General features: G+C 36.4%; 1 protein-coding gene across 1 annotated transcript; it reads left to right on the forward strand.

Moving 5' to 3' along the window:
* Positions 1-1,645: 1,645 nt before the first annotated feature.
* Positions 1,646-20,446, forward strand: LOC112572046 (prion-like-(Q/N-rich) domain-bearing protein 25). The gene is made up of 9 exons (XM_025251555.1): positions 1,646-1,658; positions 3,457-3,489; positions 11,938-12,036; positions 13,133-13,252; positions 13,816-13,953; positions 14,114-14,194; positions 15,141-15,263; positions 18,576-18,698; positions 19,556-20,446. Exons 1-9 carry the CDS (start codon positions 1,646-1,648, stop codon positions 19,642-19,644), a joined length of 819 nt encoding a protein of 272 aa, XP_025107340.1. The 3' UTR covers positions 19,645-20,446.
* Positions 20,447-22,309: the final 1,863 nt, after the last annotated feature.

Raw genomic sequence — 22,309 nt, forward strand, 5'->3', positions numbered from 1 at the left:
TTTCCTGTAGTTTTCTGTTTCTATTGAACTAAAAAATTTTCCATTTCTGTTTTATTCAGTCTCTTTCTGTCTTTCTCGCACACACTTTTCTTCTCAGAGGTGCGATTTTTATTGCTGTCAGTTAGTGTACTCTTTTCACCCCGTCTCTAATTATTAAGCAATTTCCTTGCAACTTTTAAAGCATTAACATATTCAGCACATTATCTCCCACGATCACGCCTAAGACTTTTTCCGTCGAGCAAACGTGCAAAGTTTTTATCAGCTCCAAGCATTTGTTTGTTGTTTACGTGGCTGACGTAATGACCACGTACGATACTGAACAATGTGGGTTTGTTCCTCCCTGTGCTCTGTTAGTTTATTACTTCTTCGAACCTTCAGACCCCGCCTGAGAAAATGTAGACCTCCCCTTAACATTGCCCCTTTCGGCAATTACAAACAAGACATTTAAAAAAATTCTTCTCTGTGTGAGTGTGATTAAATAGAAAGAAAAGAAAAGGGGAAAAACGTAGATAAAACAATATAAATACAATACAATTTTATATATCTATAACACATATCCAGACATCAATTAACTTAGTGGTTTGAACATGTAAAGGCTTACTGAACCTAAAAATTCAAGGGAACTATGACAATATTTTTGAGGATGATATGGTGGTGTCGACAATGTCGCGATCTAAAGTATCCGTTAACAGGTTTATCGGCTTGTAAGCCTGTATGCTCTTTGTCTATCGGTTTGTCTGTCCGTCTGTCTTCCTTGAGCATGTTTGTTCGTTGATTATTATTATTTTATTAGGTCCAAGACTCCGCGCTTCATTCTAAAATGTTTATTGCACTTTTAGCTCAAGAATATATATTTTAGTCTACCATTCATGCACCTCACTAGATTAAGGCGTGTCCGTATGTGGAGGACAATGATCCCAGGCAGTTCAATAGTGGGTTTTGGCGGATATCTTTTTTTCGTTCAAATAAAACAATGTAAAGACACATTCGCTGCAAGCCCAATAAGGCAACAGAGTACAGTCTCGCCCATATCAAGGTTTCTTGATCATCTGATACTAAACGAATTTAACCGTATAAAAAGGATCTTTAATTTTCTTTTTTTTTTTGAGGACTCACACGCACCTGAGTGACTAGAAATTGTTTCTTTAGCAAACAGGCAAAGTTTAGTTTGTATCACTGTATTCTACAGATATTCTCGGCTGTCTTTGTGATAAGCGAATTTGTCTCTGGAGGGATTAGACATGTTGATAGAATAAAAGTATTTACATTTAGACAGTATGTTTATCGAAGACGTACACGTTTTTTTCGGAATGAGGACATCCTGCAGAGAATCCTATTGGACGAAAGCTCGCATGTTGGTTTGTGATAAAATGAGTCAGTTACTAAATGAGATTACTGAAAGCGCACGATCGCATTACGTCATACGCACGTGTTAAAATACTGACCAATCGGAGGACACTAGCTTCGAAAGACATGACCACACCTATCAACATTTGCAGTTGCTGTGGTGTATATGGATAAAAGCGTCTCCCCTCAGTCAATTCGCACCAGACGAGATCATTTGAGTTAGCTGGCAGTTGGGAAAAAATATTTTCTCCTGGAAATAGGCTTAACACTGCGTGGAACCCTCTTCGTTTTGGGTCTCATGGCTATCAGGAGTAAGTAGATTTAATATTACCTATTTTACTCTGAAAGGCAAACAATTATAATATTTCTTCTGACAAATTAAAATTTTTATTTCATATCTTAGATCGAGGAATATTTTATACACTGTTCTTAAGCGCGTGTTTAAAGATAATTTTTGTTAGAACAAAAGAGAGTTCAGGAATTTAACTACAGATGATCATATTTATCGCTTTACGAAGCCGTCTTCTGTGTGATGTAATAATCATGTATTAAGGAAAATGTAGATCCATAGCAGATGTCTACTTGCGCGTGTTATTTATTTGTCTTCTTCACTCAATATATCGAGTCTGTTGATGTGCTTTGTGTGCGATGTTGATGGACACGCAGAACGACCTTCGTTCCCCTACAAGATTATGTTGACGTGGGTAGTAAAAGTTAACGCACTGATCACTTGAGTTCAAATCATAACAATGACCGACACTTCCTGTCCCTCGCTGACGTCACACGCTGCAACCTTTGCTAAACATTTAATAAAGAAGTAATAGTATTGAAGTATTACAAGCTAAGCTGTTATAAATGAAACTATATAAACCTTTACAAGAAGTGATAAAAGCGAACGCAATGGATATTCCAGGATGTTTAACTATGTGGATTACATAATCAACAAATTTAGGTTTTACAGCAGTTACAATTTAAACTGATGCTAGTGTGTGTGTGAAAACAGGGGCTCTGCTCATTCTCTTTTGTCAATAGGAGAGATGCAGCAAAATATAGCATGGCAGTAAAGGGAAACAATTCGCATGACTCATTATAATGTTTTCTTGGCATTTAGTTTGTGTTTCTTATCCTATCCGAAATACCTGCAGAGTTCTATACTACAGACGAGGATGCGAATAGACGATTCTAAGTCTAAGGGAGGTAGATCTACTACACAATTGCATTTTGCTTAGTTACGTCCCTTGGGTAACGTTCACTGTTAGTTTCCACGTATCCGTTCACTTTGTTTTTTGTTTTTTGGTCTTAAGAAGAAAAACCTGAGAATTTTACCTAGTTATAGGGCCTAGACTACTTGTTCTTATTAATTAAAAATATTAAGTATTTCATCAAAATTGTATAAAGAGAAGATTAACATTTAATTACTAGAATGAAATTTTAATCGTCTCAAGAGGAGTGGTACAGAAAATGTACCCTAAAGTGTGTGTGTGTGTATATATATTCAGGCCTTTAATAGATATCAACTGTGATTATGAAATAAGATGTCATCTGAGCCCTTTGGATTCTAAATTTAGTTGACGACATATCAGACCGTGAAACTATCTAAAAGATAAGTTTTTCGGACTTCAGGATTGTTGTAAACGTTATAACTGTTAACACCAAGCACTTTAGAATTCTGAATAATAAAAACTTACTGCTGGTTTTGTGCTTCTCTTAAAATGTTTTCGTAAAATTTGAGAACCCTAGCGCTCTATAGAATAGAGGAAAAAGGCCCCTGCAAAAATAGTTTACGATTTCTGAAAAAAGTACTTAAATTAGAATTAATAACGGAGTTAAGACTTTCGGAGAGTGATGACACATTGAAAAAATCTTGGTCGTGATAGTTAAGCAGCAATAACTACAACACAACTAAGCTGTGTCGGTTAACTCTCTCTGTTTTTTTTTTTTTTTGTTGGACAAAGATGCATAATTTCAGCTGTAGAGAAACGAGTTTGTAAGATACAAGGGAGAGCACTACAAATGCATGTTACAAGGAATATTTTAGGTCACGTGAATATAAACAGGTCTGACATCAGGAACTGTGTCACTGTTGATTGTTCTTGGATTATGTAAAAGTGTTTAGCGAGGAAGCAAGTAAGAGGGTGTATGGTACGTATTTTTATCATTCTTTATGATTTTCCTTGATGGCCGCGAGCTTTATTGTTCCCTTATTTCTTTCCGTTCTTTGCTTGTGGCATCTGTTTACAGGGCTAGCTGCCTTGTCACACAGCCTTAGTTGCTGGCTCGGCGTAAAACACAACTTCCACTCCCTCACATTATCTCTTTTATCCTTTATCAAAGGCCATCACAAAACATTACTTCTCAAAGGAAAATATTATCCTTATTCTGTTTTAAATTTTAGTACTATTTATAATGACCTCAAAATCAACGATTTACAAGAGCATACTGCGTGACCTACATATCATGTATCTCAATGCGCTTAGAATTCACCCTACTGACCTTACTACTTCGAACTACCACACAGTACTACATACTTTTATCAGTAGCTTTGACTGAAGCTATTTTGCGAAACTATTAATTTAATAGTGCATTTAATTTTACATTTTACATGTGATATTTACTGTTAGATTTTATCTTAAAGAATAAAGTCTGAAACTAAGACTTATTCAGTTCGCAAAGTTAGCTTGTTAGACTTCCTCCGAACATGAATTACATTTGTTGACAACTTTTTTTTCAAGTTTATTTTACTATGTTTAAAACTGATGTCCAAAGTCACCGTTAAACTCAATCTAACACATTTAAAATAAAGTGAAGTTGACAAGAAAGTTTACAATTTATTTTTGATTCATATAATCCCAGCAAAACTGTAAAATGTTTACCTTTACGACCCATATCGTGTCCATGGTCAACGTTAAAACATTCTACGTCACATGATATGAGTGAATTTGCAACTATAAAATATATAAACATAATACAAAAATGAGCATGCCTCTCAACCAACCGAGAATTCTGTTGTTTTGCTATTGTAGAAGACTTCCCAGTTTAATGTAAGTAGCAAGGTGTGTACTTTTAAAGTTATTTTGCATGGTTACTATAGTTTGACACACGCGCGATGCTATAAATATCCTTTTCGTCATACTCTCATTTCTCAGTATCGTATCTATAGAGGTCTCCTGCACCTGCTTAAATTTATGAAGTGTGCTATCTTCTCACATCATGTTCGGAGGAAGTCTAACAAGCTAACTTTGCGAATTGAATAAGTCTTAGTCTCAGACTTTATTGAGCTTTGTAAATATGTTGCCCTATGACTTTATTATTAAGAGAAAAATAGAACATTGCAAGATGTATGTAACATCAAGTGAGGACAATAATATTTAGGACATTTGTTAATGAAAACCTTGCAACCTGCTGGACCACATAATGAATTTATTAGTGGAGCACCTCTTGAAGCTGTCAAATACACAGAACTGAAGGAAGAAACACTGAGCGTAATTTCCTTCCTTCGCTTCTCGGCTTTTTGGCTAAGATCAAAGCGATCATAGGAAAATAAAAATAAAAAAATGTTCTTCCTGAAAGTATCTTTAATTTATTTTTAATAGCACCGTTCTCGACATCTGCAAGTCATCGTTTGCCCTACGAAGCTTCCGTAAAAAAGGTCAACCTTTCTAATAACACTTGTAAAAATTGTGATGGTTTTTATGAGTTTTCCCATCATAAAATCTTAAGTATTAGGAGTTTCAACTAATCATATCGATATGTTGATAAAGTGTAAGTTCGACTGGAAAACAATTTTTACTTTTTTTTAAAAAGCTTTAATAGCTTTAAAGTAAGGGTTTCCTGAATTTTTACTTAATAACTAAAACACAGTATATCTCCTTTAAGTGGGAGAAAACTATAGAAAATATTATGTGCGACGCACTAGAGGAACTTTCACTTCAAAAGAGGTAAGAGGCTAATGTGTGAAAGACATTAAGACAGCCTTTTGAAAAAACTAGTATCCTTCATCTTTCGAGTCGCATCTGACAAATTATTTTTGTTTTGTTTGCTCTCACTCATCTGAATGGTATAAATTGACTACACTCAATTATGCAGCATCCAGAAAATAATATTACCAAATCCATTTTGCTTTAAAATGATATGAGTGCAGTTTCTATAAGAATCTGCTCTTTTGCATTAAAAAGAGAAGCAAAATACACCTAAACAAAAGACAACGACATTAGCGATAAGAAATGAAAAACGGAAAGTAAAGAGAATTTGGAGGTGATAGAAAGAGATGGTGAAGACAGACAGACAGACAGACAGACAGACAGACAGACAGACAGACAGACAGACAGACAGACAGACAGACAGACAGACAGACAGACAGACAGACAGACAGACAGACAGACAGACAGACAGACAAGGAGGCAAACAAATGTTTTTAGAGAAATATCCGCGGGGGGGTGGAGGCAATGTGTAAAACGCTTCTACTTTGTCTTTTAGACTGTAAACTAACAAAAGAATAATAATGTCACTCAAACGATTACCAGAACTAAGAAACTGTCACAAAACTGAATTTTTTGTGAGTCGTGTCACCTGTCATCTAAAGTGTCTTTGGTGGGATTATCTGAAATAAAGCTGTTTGAGCCTGTGATTAACAGGAAAAGAATTCAGATATTATAGATTAGTTGGAGAGAAGTCATAAAGCAATAAAACATTTATTGTTGCCGTTACCAGGTATTAGTTCAAATGCTTGTAACATCAAACACCTTCTGTAGCGATGAGAAATGCCATTTGTGACCATGTTTACAAGCACTCCGTGAGAGGTAAAAGTACTGAAATAATCTTATATCTTAAAGATTAGTGCAGTGGCTTTTTTTGCAATGTGATCAACATCGAAAATAAAAGAAAAATAAACAAAATGGAAAGCCTCTTGTCACAAAAATTACGGTCAGACTCACTGATACTAATTGTTTTAGATGGACAAATAATTAAATTAAACTTAAGTCAACGTATTGATTTTTCGATAATGATAACTTTCTTAATTAATAATGATTATTTTATTAACAGAACATTAATGTTTTACAGTGTTTCATCAAAACGAGTTATTATAAACATCTTCATTGTTGAAGAATTTTGCTCTCAATGCTTTGTTATCTAATGTGCTCGTACAAGCTGGTTATTAGAATAATGCACTTAGTAAGACACTTGCTTTAGATATAATAATGTCTCCATTTTATTAAGTCACAATATTGAACATTCTGTTTCATTTCCGTAAAACATTACTATTTTGCTTTTAGTGAAAGCAAACACAAGTTTATAGGAAATTTTAAACTCCGTTACGAAATTGATGCGATTAAAGGGTCCTTAACAAACAAGGAAGGGTTAATTTGTTCGTGTTTTATGCCGAGCCAGCAGTTAAGGCCATATAATGGTATGATTGACCTATCAACAGGTGCCACAGAGAAAGGAAAATCAGTGCTCCAAGCGTATTAAGTCTAGTTCTTTGCAAAACATAAGTAATATTACAAAAATCCGGAAAGTTTGACAGTGGTAAGCTCTATTTAATTTTGTATGAAGTCTTAAACCTGTTCTGGAGCACACATTGCAAAATAAAACAAGAGACCTTTTAATGGCTTCTTCTGTAACACATTTTGCTATTCTTAAAGGCCAACTTGAACGGTTTGCGTCTCTTTTTAGATATTAGTAGATATAGGAGATATAAAACTAACCTATAAATTTAAGGCTCCAAAACCCATTCGTTAATTAATTATCAGCTACGATTCGAACCTGAAACCAACGAGCGCCGTAACAGTGTGCTACGTCACGCTAACAGTGTACTACGTCACGTTAGTGCAAAACTCACGTTTCCTGCAGTCAGCACCAATCAGAGGGAGAGAATGAGCCACAGTTCAGAAGCTGCCGTCTGCATTTTTCTTAGTTCTGAAAAAAACTGTTACTTTAGTACGAATAACCTTAACTCTCTCTCTCTGGTTGGTGTTGACTGTAGGCAGCGTTGTGAGTTTTGCACTAACGTGACGTACACTGTTATCGGCGCTCGTTGATTGCAGGTGCGAATTGTAGCAAGTAATTTATTAGCGGAGGAGGTTTGGAGGCTGAAATATACAGGTTAGGTTTATATCGCCTATATCTACCGATATCTGCAAAAAAACAAAAAACAAAAACAAAAACAAAAAACAAACAAACAAAAAAAAACAACAACAAAAAACCCCAAATAACTCCGCACACTTAAACAATATGTGAAGAAAAGATTACATAAGCGAAAACGGCGGGCTACTGGGCAGTTAAAAAAATAAAGATAAAAAGCTTCTTATCTGAATGATGTTACTGATAAACAGCTTTTTCAGGTTTTGAAAGAACCTGACGACTATTATTAGAGCAATAACAAGGGAAACAAATATGAGAAACGTTAAGTTTGATTTGAAAACACGTGTAGTTTTATTAAAAAAGAAGAAGACTTCAACTTAAAGATCAAAGACTTGACGCGCGACTGGCAAAAATCGCTTATCAGTCCGAGTATTGTTACATGAAAGTAAAAAACACTCGCTTTCTGGAAAGCTATTACTAATTATTACTATTAGTATCATACTAGGAAGGGAAAGACGATGCAGAATTTCTTCCAAAAGTTGAGAAAATGTACTAAAAATAGGGAAACTATTAAGCAATGCCACCTTACTTTCAAATGCGAATTGTCAGACGACTTTGCTCTTTTGTTAGTCGAGAAGTAGGTGGATTTTAAAGAAAGCTGTAGAGAGTTATTTAGATGACATGGGTTTGGTCTAGGAGAGCTTGTAAAATGCGAGCGCTAGAACGTTGCTACTTTACTCCCTTATCAACACCTGTGTTCCATTAGATACCTATGAAATTTTTCACGAAGTCTACTTTCTTTCTTACTTTCTTACTTTCTTTCTTTTATTTTCCTTTTAAAACTTCTACCTCTTTTCTAAATGGGGTGAAATTTGTGACTGTGGCTAAAAAGTGGGAGAGACATTATAAGCATACAAAAGACCGTGCTGGATCGGACATCACGACCTTTCACAGATGCATGCTTGTTGCCATAAAACTCAACTCTACTTGTCCTAATCCTCGTGCTATCATAAACTGTCCTTCACTACACCTGTCAAGTTTTACCTCAGGTATCCAACGAGCGCCGTGTGTACTTCCGCCTCATGAGTATCACAGCCTGGTGGGGGACATTTTTTTTCTCGCCAATTTGTAATTATTTATTACAGTTGTGCACTCATGTCTGTCGTTTTCCTGCTGTTACTACAAACAATGCTGACATATTGTCATGGTGCTGTGTATGAGTTCTCTTTGTCACGCCTGATTACTACTCTAAATAGCATTTAAGCATTTTATAACTTTCACAAATGGTCGAGAACCCTTGACATACTTTCTCTCGATCAAGTAAAGGGAACCTTTCTATTTCGTAATTTTCTTTAAGTCTTATGTTTAGTAGAACTTTATTATTTTGGTAATAAGACATTGTATTAATATCAAATCTCTATTTATTCCTTTCTTCCTTTTTCTCTTTACTGGGGGTTTCAGATTGAGTGTTTGAGTTTGCTAATATCTCGTTTATTTTCCCTTGTAAAAAACATTGAGAAGGAAAATGCGATGTATAATTAAATTTAATTTTGTTACAGTAACATCTTGTAATGTGTCCGTAATAGTCCATAAGAAAGTAATACCAAAATTATCGCCTTAGTGGTTTCAGACATACAAGTTTGTTTTATCCGTTACGATCATTTTAAGACTGCTGTAAATGTACTTTGATAATCATTTAATCTAGATATGCTACTAATACTACTAATCATAGTAATAATAAAATGGCAATTTATAAAGCGCAATATCTCAGTTGTTCATAGCTCGTTGCGCCGAAAAAGATCACAAAATAGTAACAAAAATGTAGAATAAGATCACACAATTTTAAGATGTAGAACAAGATCACAAAATAGTAACAAAGATGAAGAAGGAAGAACAACGCGAGGACTTGATGCGGGCCGACAGTAAAGGGCGATAACTGTAGATGTAACGGTGATAACTCCAGAGAATAAGGTCCGTGACATCAGAAGAATACTTGGACGATACTGAGTAATCTTGAGAATATGGAGAAATATCATCATATGAAACTGCAAGAGGGTGATCATCACTTCAGTTTATTCACTGTAGCTTAAGGTCGCTTTTTAAATAACATTATATACATTATCAGGGCTTCTGCTAAGGCTAAATTCTTTGGGGTCCCAGGAACCCCTTCTTCGGATTTTTAAGGGGTCCCTGTTCTTCGCCCAAATTTGAAGTGGACCCCATTGATGAAAATTGAAGGGGGCCTCCGAACTTTTAATGCGTACTGTACGCAATTTTTTGTGTAAGCAGAAGCCCTGAATTATATACATTATGTAGAGTTCTTTTGCAAACCAGAAGAGGAAGATAAAGCAGTAGAAGCAAATGTAAACATTAACGCAAAACATTTTTATCCAAATCGAAGCATGACAACGAAATATAAACAAAATCAAGGAGAGCCGATCCCCTCAGTCTATTTGGTGAAGGGACAGAACTCTCAATCATGAAATATGTCTACACTGGTCTCCATGTCATCTGAACATTCGCACATTCCGACAGCTTCATGATTCAAGCAAAAGACAAGACAAGAACTCTTGTGTTCTAAACTGCTGCAAAAGCAGGTGAAGAAGGAATGTTGTACTTCTGTTAAAGTGTCTTTACAAAAAAAAAAAAAAAACCCCAAACAAACAAACAAACAAAAACCAACAATAAACAACAAAAAACACACTTTACGGAAGATGTTTAAGAAGAAAGATATGTTGATATTATTCACTCTATGATTATGCTCCCTGAATTTTGTGTGACACAAACTATAAATGTAAACTGCATTGCTCTTAATATATTTAATTACAGGGTAGCGCCCTAAAAGCAAATAATGTTTTCTATATTTTTTCCTGACTGGTAGGACATTTAATATTTAATTTAGGATCTGTTGCCCAAAGTTCTGCTAAAGAGTTTTGTTGTTTTTCAGAAATAACAAACAGCAAAAGTAACTACGACGAAACCTTGATATAACAAAGGCTTTATCTGATTAAAGGAGAGAAAGTTAACTATGCACATATTTAAAATCTACGAAGAAAGGCATCAAAGACTAAAAAAAAAAAAAAACCCACACATTTTCGTGAAGGACGAAGATTAAAAGCATTCTCTCTAGAGAGTTTCAAGAAGATCCTTACTAAACTGAAATTATGAAGGGAAATACGAAAATAATCTTCTGCACATTGTAATATAGAATACAACGGACGTCTTTTGATAAGGAATAATTTGTGTATTCGCTTTACAAATGAGCACGTGCTATGTCGAATAGTTTAATACCTATTCTTACCTATTCGTTTAGATGTTTTAGATTAGAGCATGCTGACCAGTTTGCTCGTCTGGCAGTATTTAATATGGTATGAAAATATACCTCTATGTAAACATATCCTTTCATGCAATCATTAAAATAGTTTCATTTTCAGATAAACCGATTGGACAACATTATTAGATGTATTTTTTTTTATGATTTACTTATGTACAGGCGGCTTAAGTAGCATGCTGCCTTCAAGCAATTAAAGACAATAACCAATCGGAACAGAAATTCATAGGCGCGCCAGAAAGTACATGTAGAGACCTGTCAACACTTTTAGTTGCTAAGGTGGAAAGGAATAAAAGGGCCTCTGGGTCATAGGCCGCAGTCACTCAGCACCGAGGAGATCATCCGAGCTAGAGGGCACGCAGACAAATATTTTAGCTAGAAATGGGGCTGGCATTACTTGGAACTGTCATCTTACTTCTTACTGTGGCTACTAACCGTATGTACACAATGTTTGCAACTAACTAAAACATGATTCTCGACATACTACTTCTAGTGATAGCTAACAGTAACTTAGATGAAAGAACGTTTCAATCGACTGTTTAGAAAACAATTTAAAAACGATATCCTTTTGATGAAAATTAGGAATTGATTCTAATACGCGAGTTTACTCTATCCAAATGTAAGTGATTTTAATATATGCATGTACATATATATTCACTGTGTGTTTTTTGTGTGTGTGTGCGCGCGCGTGTGTGTGACAGAGAGCTTTTAGAAATCGGATTCATCTGGCTACTTGAAACAAATAAATTGTAAGCCATTTTCTCAAAATATTGTCTCCATACCCCAAAAGAATTAAGAACTTAGTGAAAGAAAGACATTTGTTAGTTTAATAGAGTTGAATTGATAACAAACAAGAGAAGGATAACACCAAATCTTGTTTGAATAAGACTGCATATGCATACTATGTCTTATTATTTTATGAGTTGTTAGTAATCTCCTATTTGCTTCTGGCTATCTTTCTATAAAATTGATAATCACAGATTTTTCTGGCCATCTTTTCTAGAAGGTAACAGTTTGAATAAATGCTCCTAATTTAATTAATTTATAGTTATTAATTATACATTAGTCACTTACATTTTGTTTTAGTTTAAGACAGGAATGTTACACATCTAAATCCAGTAGAACTTCACTAATGATGATGTCCCAGTTCTCTACACCAGCTTATTTTTTCATTGCAGGTTGTGATGCCGCCGCTGGTGATACTGGAGACGTTTGTTCATCAAGTGCCTGCAGTGATACCACGAATGCAGTGTGCGATAAAGTCTATGAAAAGTGTTGTAAGTGTTTCTTTTATTCTCCGATGAAGAAATCGTTTTTTTTTTCTGAAGGACGAATATAGCTTAGGCAGCAATGTACATTTGACTATAAGGCCAGTCTTTATGGCCTTTATTGCATGTATGGGTGTGTCCATTGTTAGCTGTACAGTAAGTTTTCGACATTAACATTACTCCACGTCCTAGAATTTTAAATGCACCTAGCACTGAAAGAATATTTACAGATGAATGTCTTGAAACCCGCCAGTGGAAACTACAGCGGCCACCTTTTCAATTAAAAAGATTTAAAAAAAAATAATGTGCTATATAACTGCAATGGATCATATTGTGGTGTTGGGATTTTCTATCTAAAGGCAGTGTTATAAAACTAAAAAAGGAAGTCTATCCTAATTTTTAGTAAAATGCAACGCCAGTCTTTTATCTAGCTATTTACTAATACTTAGACCAGTTAAATTAAATGTCATTTAACTATGAAACATTTTATTTTCCCCCATTTTTTCTTAGTATTTTTGTTCCCATGTACTGAAATCAGTAATTTTCGGCTTTCTACAATATACAATATTTTTTTCTTTACTTGAAGAAATTTTCTGTCTTTCACTTATAAAACATACTGTAGAGAGCAGCTCAGAAAAATAACAAATATGGTCGCGTGTTTACGTTTGGGAGTCTTATAGGTAACTTGAAAGCTGATCTTATGTTATCTTTCAATACGCCATGTATTAGAAATACTTGATCTCCATAAAGATGCCAGCATCTGTCAGCAACATTTGCTTTTGAGCCTAAACAAAATTTAATTATATATCTAGCTGATTCTGATCAAAATATGTCCAACTGCAGAACTTCTTTAGTTGCATCTTTGTGATTATTTATCCTCTTGTTATACTGCTTCCTTTCCCTCCAGTTGTGTGTGTGTGTGTTTTTTTTTGTGTGTGTGTTAATGTGTGTGTTTGTGTGTGGCTATACGTTTTATTTACTAGTTTTTTTTACGTCAACTCGATAAAGAAACCACTTATTATAAATATTAGCGAATGAATACACAAAAATTGTTTTCCCTTTTTAAAATTGATCAATCACTTTGAAAGTTTTATCTATATTTCAGTGATCAAAGCAGGAAAAGCCTGTGCAGGAGCAAATGCAAACAATTGCATTTTTGGAGCGTCCTGCCAATCGTCTGTTTGTACATGCGGAAATGGCTATAACAAAGCTACTGATCTCTGTAGTAAGACTAACTATTAAGAACGTGTGTGTATGCATACATATCTCTGTGTGTGTGTGTGTGTGGGGGGGGGGGTATGTGTGTCTGAAGACGAAAGAAACAGAAGACAAATTTAATATTTCACTCTTACCATTTCTTAATCTTCTTGTAATGCTCTGTTGCTTTTTCTGACAACGTGTTTAACAGCGAATTCTTTGCAGTGTTACATCGTTTCAATGAATTCTATGTTAATTCTATGTTACCCCAGATATCATTTAAACATTTTATATACGTTCACAAGCGGTAGAGAACCCTTTCTAAACGTTTACAAAATATCTAAATGCTATCAGTGAATTTGTTTCGAGTTGGTCATGACAGCAGTTTGTGAAATGACATTTAATAGTCTTATTCTAATTTTAATGTACCATTTTCGCAAAACAGGACTACCTCCATATAATAAGGCTGTTTGTAGTTTAAATAGTTTACATAATGTCACTTTTGTTGATCAAGAAACTGATCAGTGACAAATTGAACCGCCTTAGACCATCATGTCTTTTGACCTTCCCTTAAAGACTATTTTGTTTTAGCCCCTAAAGTAGGTGGGACTGCTGGCACTGACTGCAGCTCTGCGGCAACTTTATGTACAACTCCTAATTCTGAGTGCAACAATCAAGTCTGCAAATGCAAGAATGGATTTATAATTAACATTGATGATGGAAAGTGTGGTGAGTTTTGAAAACACATGCAGGCATACAAACAAACACTTGAAGTGTCTAAACACCAAACAATTAAAACAAAATATAGACTATGTTCCCAACAGATCGACGGATGGATAAACAAAAGACTTAACATGGACTGATGCTTCTTGTTTGTTTATTCTACCAGATGGAGCCGTAGGTACAGCTTGCACTGCTAAAGACACGTGTGTGACCTCTACTATCTGTGATTCTGCTAAATTAAAATGCTGTAAATATACTTCATTTTACCTTCCAAATAAATATAATTATTGGTTTCTAGCTTATACTTTCACTTACAATTTTTTTTCCATTTAATTCTATAATAAGAATAGGGAGATCATGAACTATTGCCAGCTTAATGGTAAGAATGAAAGAACACACATTCCACTGAGGTAAACACCTTTGCATAAGGATACATCTTTGTCTATGGCTGTTTTTAAAAATATTTTTCTTCGATGTCAAACTTACTGTGAATGTGCTTGTGTGCATGTTAGTCTACTGATATCAGTCGACTACGTATGGTGAGAGATTTATCATCTGCTAGCAACAATTGTCATATTTAGTCTGTCCATGCTGGATCTGTCAGCTGTGTGTGATACTTCATGCAGTGCCTTATTTCTAAAGACTATGTGCAATTTAACAGAAGAAAACTTTATTGAATAGGCCATCATAAAAATATTAAGGTAATACACAAACTGTATAGGATTATCAACATGAATTTTACAATTGTAGGGAATATACCAAGTTACGTGTGTAGTTACAAAAACACGAGTACAAAGAGAACAAACAGAAAAATATACTATCTTATCCAGTTAAAATGCAAAACACTTCACACCATGTCAAACCTGTTTGCCTTAATACTTCATAATCCTATGAGTTGTTGCATCCGTTTTCTCCAAACACCAGCAGAGTAGTAGGGGCTGAACTGACTAGACATAATTCCCTCTTGTAAATGAGCTATTTAGTAAATTTCACTTTTCTATTACGAGTGAGTTGAAGCCTCTCTTGGAACATATGTGTCTGGGTAGACTACTGATGAGAAGTTGAAGGATTTAGCAAAACTGTGTTGTTCGAAATTTATAAATATGTACTACCTTCATCTCCACACTGATATCTAAGGAGATATAGCACAGCATCAAGAACATTATCATAAAATTGCGCTTTGCTTGTTTCAGTGATAAGACACGGGAAGTCATGTGTTGGTAATACAGACAAGTGTGTGTCACATGCCACGTGTTCTGAGAATGTCTGTCAGTGTGATGCCAGCACAACCGTCGCCTCTCCTGACGGCGTGTGCAGTAAGTTGTTATTGTATCTAAATATGTTTCTTATGATCAGAAATTGTTCAGTTTCTATGAGATAACATTATGTACCCTTTCACCGAGTAAAGTGAAAAACTCATGTGTTTAGGAAGGTCGTATTCATTAGCATCTGCAGTTTACCCATGGAAAAAAAAATTCAATTTCACCATGAGGCGGGCATGATCAAACTCAAGCAATATGTGGAGCTCAACAGGCATGTGTTTGGACTCCGTCCGTGGGATAACATTAAAAGCTTTGCATTTTCTAAAGCAAAGATTTTGACACCAAAGCATAATCTATTACACTTCATCCTGTGATAGAAATATATGTAAACTCAGAAGAAAAGCCTCCAATTAGTGAGACCGTTGGCAATAAAAAGTTGAAATTCATTACAGACTTGTAATAAGTATTTTCCAAACGAGTTTCTCATTGTAATAGCTGAGGTTCGATTACACTGACTGGCTGAATCGATTGAGCATGATTCAGTGTTGGTTGCCATGTTCTCAAATAAGTCATTAGAATGTGAAACATTTTCAGCAGCAGGTCTAACATTGAAATCACTTAAAAAAACAAAAGGGTGTTCGCCTAGGAATCTAATCACTTCCAGGATACAATATTACAACATAGAGATACCATCATCAATTTCATTTTCTTTATAATATGGTGAATCGGCAGGGGGGAATGTAGGTTCTACCAAAACATCATTCTACATTTGAGTCAGGTCCTCGACATACACAAAACTAACATGTTATCAAACTCCACCTTAATTTGTTGTACAAAGTAGGGTATGGTTTTGTTGACTAGGATTAAAACCCCACCAGAAAAGTGACTAGCAGATTCAATGAACTTGAAACCTGGAGAAATAAACACTTCATGATTTGGAAAAGTGTCACGCTTGACACTTACACAGAAATCTCTAGAAATACTATGAAGTGAAATTCATCAATAAAATGTCTTAAATCATTGACATTGTCGTATATGCAGGACAGTATTTCAATGTTATGCGATAAAAATTTCAAATCTTTGTTTCGCTAGGACTTCCGGATTGCAACTATAATTATTGGTACTAACCGGGTTGTCCAGGAGATTTAAACTGTTCGGGCCACGGCCGAGTCCTCCTCTCGTGTTAGAAATTCCTGTTTGTGCCCGGTTCTGTGTATCGGGTTTACATTAATTTTTGCTTACTAGCACTGAATGTTTGTGGCATTTGCTTAGTCCAGCTTGTTGCTGTTGAGTAGCACTAGTGGACGTGGCTCTTTTTAATCTCGTGTCGTAGCGAGTTTGACTGGTGTTCGAAGCTCGTACGGGCTTTTGGGATGGAGTGTCCTCTGCCTCCGTGTAATGCCCGTGTTTTCCGAGCGTAGTGGGTGGTTGTACAGTTGTTCCATTTTGGGATCTCGTGACGTCCTTTGCATGGCGATGGTTGTTGTTTGTCACATGGGTACGACTTCCTGTTGTTGTCTGGCATATCAGGGTTGTGAAGGCCAACAGGGAGTTGACAACTAAGAGACTGCAAGTTTTCAAAAATCTTACCCCTCCATCTTCATTGGTATCGCAGATCTTGAGTGATTGTTACGGGGAGCGTCTGTCTTCCAAATGAAGCTTTCCATTGTTATAGAAGGCGATCTTACCCTCATCACGGGCTCTTTGTATATAATCCCCTTGCCTCCTGGTCAGATCATTTGCCACTGACTCCCTCCGCTCTCAGTTTGTCTCGAAGGGATTTACTTCCAATTGCGAAGCACTTTGTCTGGCAATTTTTGAAACTTCACGGTTTCCCGAGGCGGTGTACCTGTTCTGTGTCATCGTTGTGCCTAGATGAATCCTCACAAAGGTCGCTCAGAAGTCCGCCCACCTTTTCAGCACACACACCATATGTAAGAATTTAGAATACAATAGGGCTTGATCCAAGTTACTCCCTCAGTCAGCTAACCGCCACCTGTAGTCGTGGTGGTGGTGGTGGGGAGATCACATGGATAGACGCGGCAGCCGACAGGCCCGCCTCTTGCCTACTGTGGGCGATAGTCAGCAGGTCCCGTACAGGACGAACTCCAGTCTTTGACCTTCGTAAGTCAGTTCTTCCTCTGACCACCGAGGTGTCCAATACCCTCCAATGTGCCTTAAAGGACAGTCTTCGACAGGGTGTCGTGCCGGGTCACATGATTAAAGATGACCAGCTTACTTCGCTTGACAGTTCAAAGTAGAGGTTCCCGGTGTCATACGAGTGTGGCCATCTTGTTTCGTAGAAAGTCTTTGGTTCTATGTTCGCTGTCTGAGACCCGCAGTAGCCTCCCAGAAACGTTTCCTGGTCCAAGTAGCCGAGGTGCTATATAATTAAAATAGTGCAGTGCTCCCCCCAAACCATATAAGAGACTGATCACAGACAACTATGAGTAGTTGTGAAGGGTGACTTACCTCTATGTCAATATACAACAACCACATTTCCCCTTCAATTTGTAGAAGACACAAATACAAACTAAGCATTGCAAATCACTAACGACAGTCAGTAAACAAAGGACTTCAAGATAACGTGGACAGAAGAACCAACAAAGCAAAAGCAAATAGGATTAGGATTAGCATCGAGAGGAGCAAAGCCATGGTCATCACTAGTGGTGTCAGCTGAGCAGAACATGAGCGGACAACAGCTGGGAGAAGTCTATAGCTTCAGGTATCACGGAATCTTCCCCTTAGTCAGAAAGTCACTGCAAGAATTCAACAGGCACAGCAGAATGATTAGGCCCCGCAGAATATGGCAAAGTAACTTTATTAGCTTTGAACAATTGTGCAAGTTCCTTGTCATTCCTATCTTATCTTGCGGTAACCGGCATGGACAGTGCTAACCGACAAACCCCCTTCCCCTAAGTGTCCAATAAATTTGGTCTCAATTGTATTAATGAAACAAAGCATGGATGTACCAAGAACCTATTCATGCAGCAGTAAAACGTTGCAAGCGACTCCGGTTAAAATGCAAAACACTTCACACCATGTCAAACCTGTTTGCCTTAATACTTCATAATCCTATGAGTTGTTGCATCCGATTTCTCCAAACACCAGCAGAGTAGTAGGGGCTGAACTGGCTAGACATAATTCCCTCTTGTAAATGAGCTATTTAGTAAATTTCATTTATCTATTACAAATGAGTTGAAGCCTCTCTTGAAACATGTGTGTCTGGGTAGGCTATGGATGAGAAACTGAAGGATTTAGCAAAACTGTGTTGTTCGAAATTTTAGCTTCATCTCTACTGATATCTAAGTAGACATAGCTTAGCACCAAGAACAGTATCATGAAATGACACTTTGCTTATTTCAGTGATAAGACACGGGCAGTCATGTGTTGGTAATACAGACAAGTGTGTGTCACATGCCACGTGTTCTGAGAATGTCTGTCAGTGTGATGCCAGCACAACAGTCGCCTCCCCTGACGGCGTGTGTAGTAAGTTGTTATTGTATCTAAATATGTTTCTTATGATCAGAAATTATTCAGCTTCTATGAGTTAAAATTATGTACCTTTTCATTGAGTTAAGTGAAAACCTTAGGTGTGTAGGGAGGTGGTAGTCTCTGGTCGTATTCATTAGTGTCATGAACCAGCCTGGTTCAGGGCCAGAAAAAAGGGCCGAAGTAATAATGAAAACATTAAAGAGGGGCAGTTGGTACCCGGGGGTGATACCAGGCTGTGAGTGGACAATAGGGGTGAGGATGCTATCTCCCTTTGTGGTAGCTGAGCCTGGGAATCGAGATCCGTTTACGAAAGGGGGGCAGCAACCACCACTTCCCAGGTACGGGTGTTAATTGAAAGACCGGTACTCTCGGCCATGAGACCAGAGTTTGTTTTCTTTCGTTTTTAATCTAGTAGTCTTATATTATAAAATTTAAACAAATGTTTACACGAAAATAATCCTATTTTCACAGTTTATTCATGAGTTGTCGAAATATTCTGCTTTTTCTTTACCTGATCAAGATAATGTTTCTCATACTTTATTTATTTAATCAGTGGAGGCCTCACGTTAGACAAACCGCTGAGAAGAATGTAAAGGCGGGACTTAAAATATGGGGCTCCAGCCTTAACCTGTGGTTACCCGAGTTTTTAAGCTCGGGTAGGGTAATAGACTTGGTAAACATGATTCAAAATACGACTGGTGAGTGATTATGTTAAAGAAATTTACGTATAAATAAAACTGTTGTTATAAGATGCGAGAAGCAGACGAGGGAAAGGAAATGGCAAAAAAGCAGTAACTTTGCTCAAAGAAAAATCTTTATCAATTACCTAAAGCTAATATTGTTGTTTTCAGCCCTGAAGAACAGCGCAAGGTCTTCAGCAATATTCTCATGTTGGATGCTGTTTGTGGCGCTGACGGTCGGGTCATCAACTGTCATTTAACACCGATCCACAAGCCATCTCCTTTCGTTGATCTTCTGGTAACAAACTGCATTCGTCCAGGACTGAGAATATACTGTTTAATGTGAATGACAGATGATGCTTCAGGCAACTTTCTGTCACTTTTCTTTTCATAAAAATACCTCTTTAACATAAACTTAAGCTCCATTTCTGTGTAGAATGATCTTAATCAACATTTGACGATTGTATTCATTAATGCTCTCATTATCCTGTTTTTCTCGAGAGTACTAATATATTTACCGTATTTTGTTTATTATGGTTTAAAAAGTAAAAATAATTTATTTATTAAGGCTAATAAGCTTTAAGAAATACTTTTCTGCTGAATTTATCACTTATTTCAAAGACACTATTGATCGCATCTCAGCTGTCAAAATTATGATAAACCTCTGCTAAATCTTGTAAATTTAATTTAAAATCTGCAGTGTAGAGAAATATAAAAACAACAGATGAATAATACTGATTGACTGGTTTGTGCAAATGACTTTCCACACAAATGAGCTCCATTCTTTGGTACCTCATGAGTCCAAATGAGTAAAATTATTTAGACACAGGATCCATGTCATCCATTACATGGTGAACAATGAGCTGCCATTGAAGAGACCTCTCTGTGCCTGATGTGTCATATGTACAAATACTTCAATCTAGTTTCAGGTACAGTGATTCTTACAATACCTATGTAAATATCAATGCTGGACCATGTTATTATATGAACTTATAAATGGGTACACTTTACTGTGTCCCTGTAAAACACTAGGTGAATGATAATTGCTAAAATTAAAGCATCTGCGTGTAACATTATATTTAAGTTTTTCTTAATTTTGTTTTTACATTTCTGACTGTTGCATTGAAAGTTGTGTGTGTTTGTGTTGAGGAAGGGAAGGGTGTTATTTTACGTTGGGGCCTACAACCTAGCCTTTAATTATATCACAGCCAGGCATTCAGCCCTTAAAACAGATGCCACATGCAGAGAAAGAACAGTGTGCCTCAATCGAGAGCTGAACGCAGGACAGCCAACCTTCATTGTACTAGTCACAGGCGTTAGCTATTGCCTCTCCGGAACACCATGCAAACAAAAACAGGAGAATCTAATCGAGTAGGTCTCACAGAAAGCATTTTTGTGCAACAGCATGAAATATTAGCATTGACTATCACATAAAAATAAACATTATGAAGTTGTTCTTGTTCGTCACACTGACAATGCACAGTTGCACACATTTTAAGATCAGATCATCAAACGCACGAGTATGGTTCCACAACAATTACTCAGATGTTTATAATTTTTTATATACCTAGCTCAAAACATTTAAAACAGTTGAAGTGAGAGTGAGTGTGTTGTCCTCTACAAACCAGTAGCAATACTAGTTACTATAGGATTGAAGTTTCATAATGATCATTCTTTACAGAACCTCTAAAACTAAATTCATCCATGTCTGAGCACTGTATCCGGAACATGTTACACATTTCGACAGGAAGCCGACCCTTGTGCCTCAGTCATGGTACAATGACTCAACCGGAAAAATCGAATCATGTGGGTTTTCTGCGCATATTTTTCGCGCACCTAATTACTAACAGGAGAATAGTGTATTGTAGAAGAATGGACTTGGAGTATTTGTAAATAGCTGTATATATCCGTAAAAGACAGACCTGTTAATATATTTTGTTGTGTTGTCCTATTACTGATCTTGTTCGTTCATTGTGTTGGACGAGAGACTCACGGCAACGCCACCTGACATCAAGGTCTTGTGAGTGGCAAAGCCTATACACACACCCGTGTAACTTATTTGTTTGTCTTATTGTTTTGAAAATAATAATATCTTTTGTACAACAAGCTACTTAATTAGCTAGCATTACTAAGTAGACAACTACACCAAGTAAATGAGAATGTAAGGAGTGAAATAGGTGCAAACAAATAAAATGGGATAAGGTTTGCCTCGAGATAAGAAACATGATCCTTGATTGTTCTCATTAAATGACATCAGTTATCTGTACAGAATTTTGTACTCTGCGCGATGGCAGAGATAAACAGTTTGGTATCTTAAAACTCATTTAAAAATATTAGAAATGTGTATGGTGTCACTTCATTATTAACAATAACACAAAGTCAAGTAGACAAACAGAGAGGGAAAAATTAGGGCAAAGCCACCAGCCCTGTAAAAAGATGGCTCATGCAAGTAAAGAACAACGTGCCCTAGAAGAGATCTGAACCCAAGACAACAACTCCTCACTGTATTGGTGACAGGCGCTAGTCGCTGCAGGTCGCCCTAAGCAAGGAAGAAGAATGAGTAAAGTGGATATCTACCTATCTGTCTGTCTGTGTTTACCAAACTGAATAGCTGTTTATAGACACACGCCATTTACTAAATCGTTCGACTAGAGATATTGTACATAGGACTGATGCGAACACAGGAAACACTAAAGTGTTGGCAGGATAATGATGCACATTTTCTAAACGAAATACCATGAAGACATTGTAACCATTATGAAGAGTTGTAAGTGGTTAACAAAACTATATATATAGACCTGATACAGGAAGTCGGAATATGAAAACTAGAATGTTTGAATTCTGATACAAAGGACAAACGGATAGAATCCAGCAAGATTAACATTAACTTTGATGTGATTTTATTTATCTTGCGTTAAAAATACG

The sequence above is a fragment of the Pomacea canaliculata genome, linkage group LG9, assembly GCF_003073045.1.
Source record: "Pomacea canaliculata isolate SZHN2017 linkage group LG9, ASM307304v1, whole genome shotgun sequence".
In the NCBI taxonomy this organism is placed as follows: Eukaryota; Metazoa; Mollusca; class Gastropoda; order Architaenioglossa; family Ampullariidae; genus Pomacea; species Pomacea canaliculata.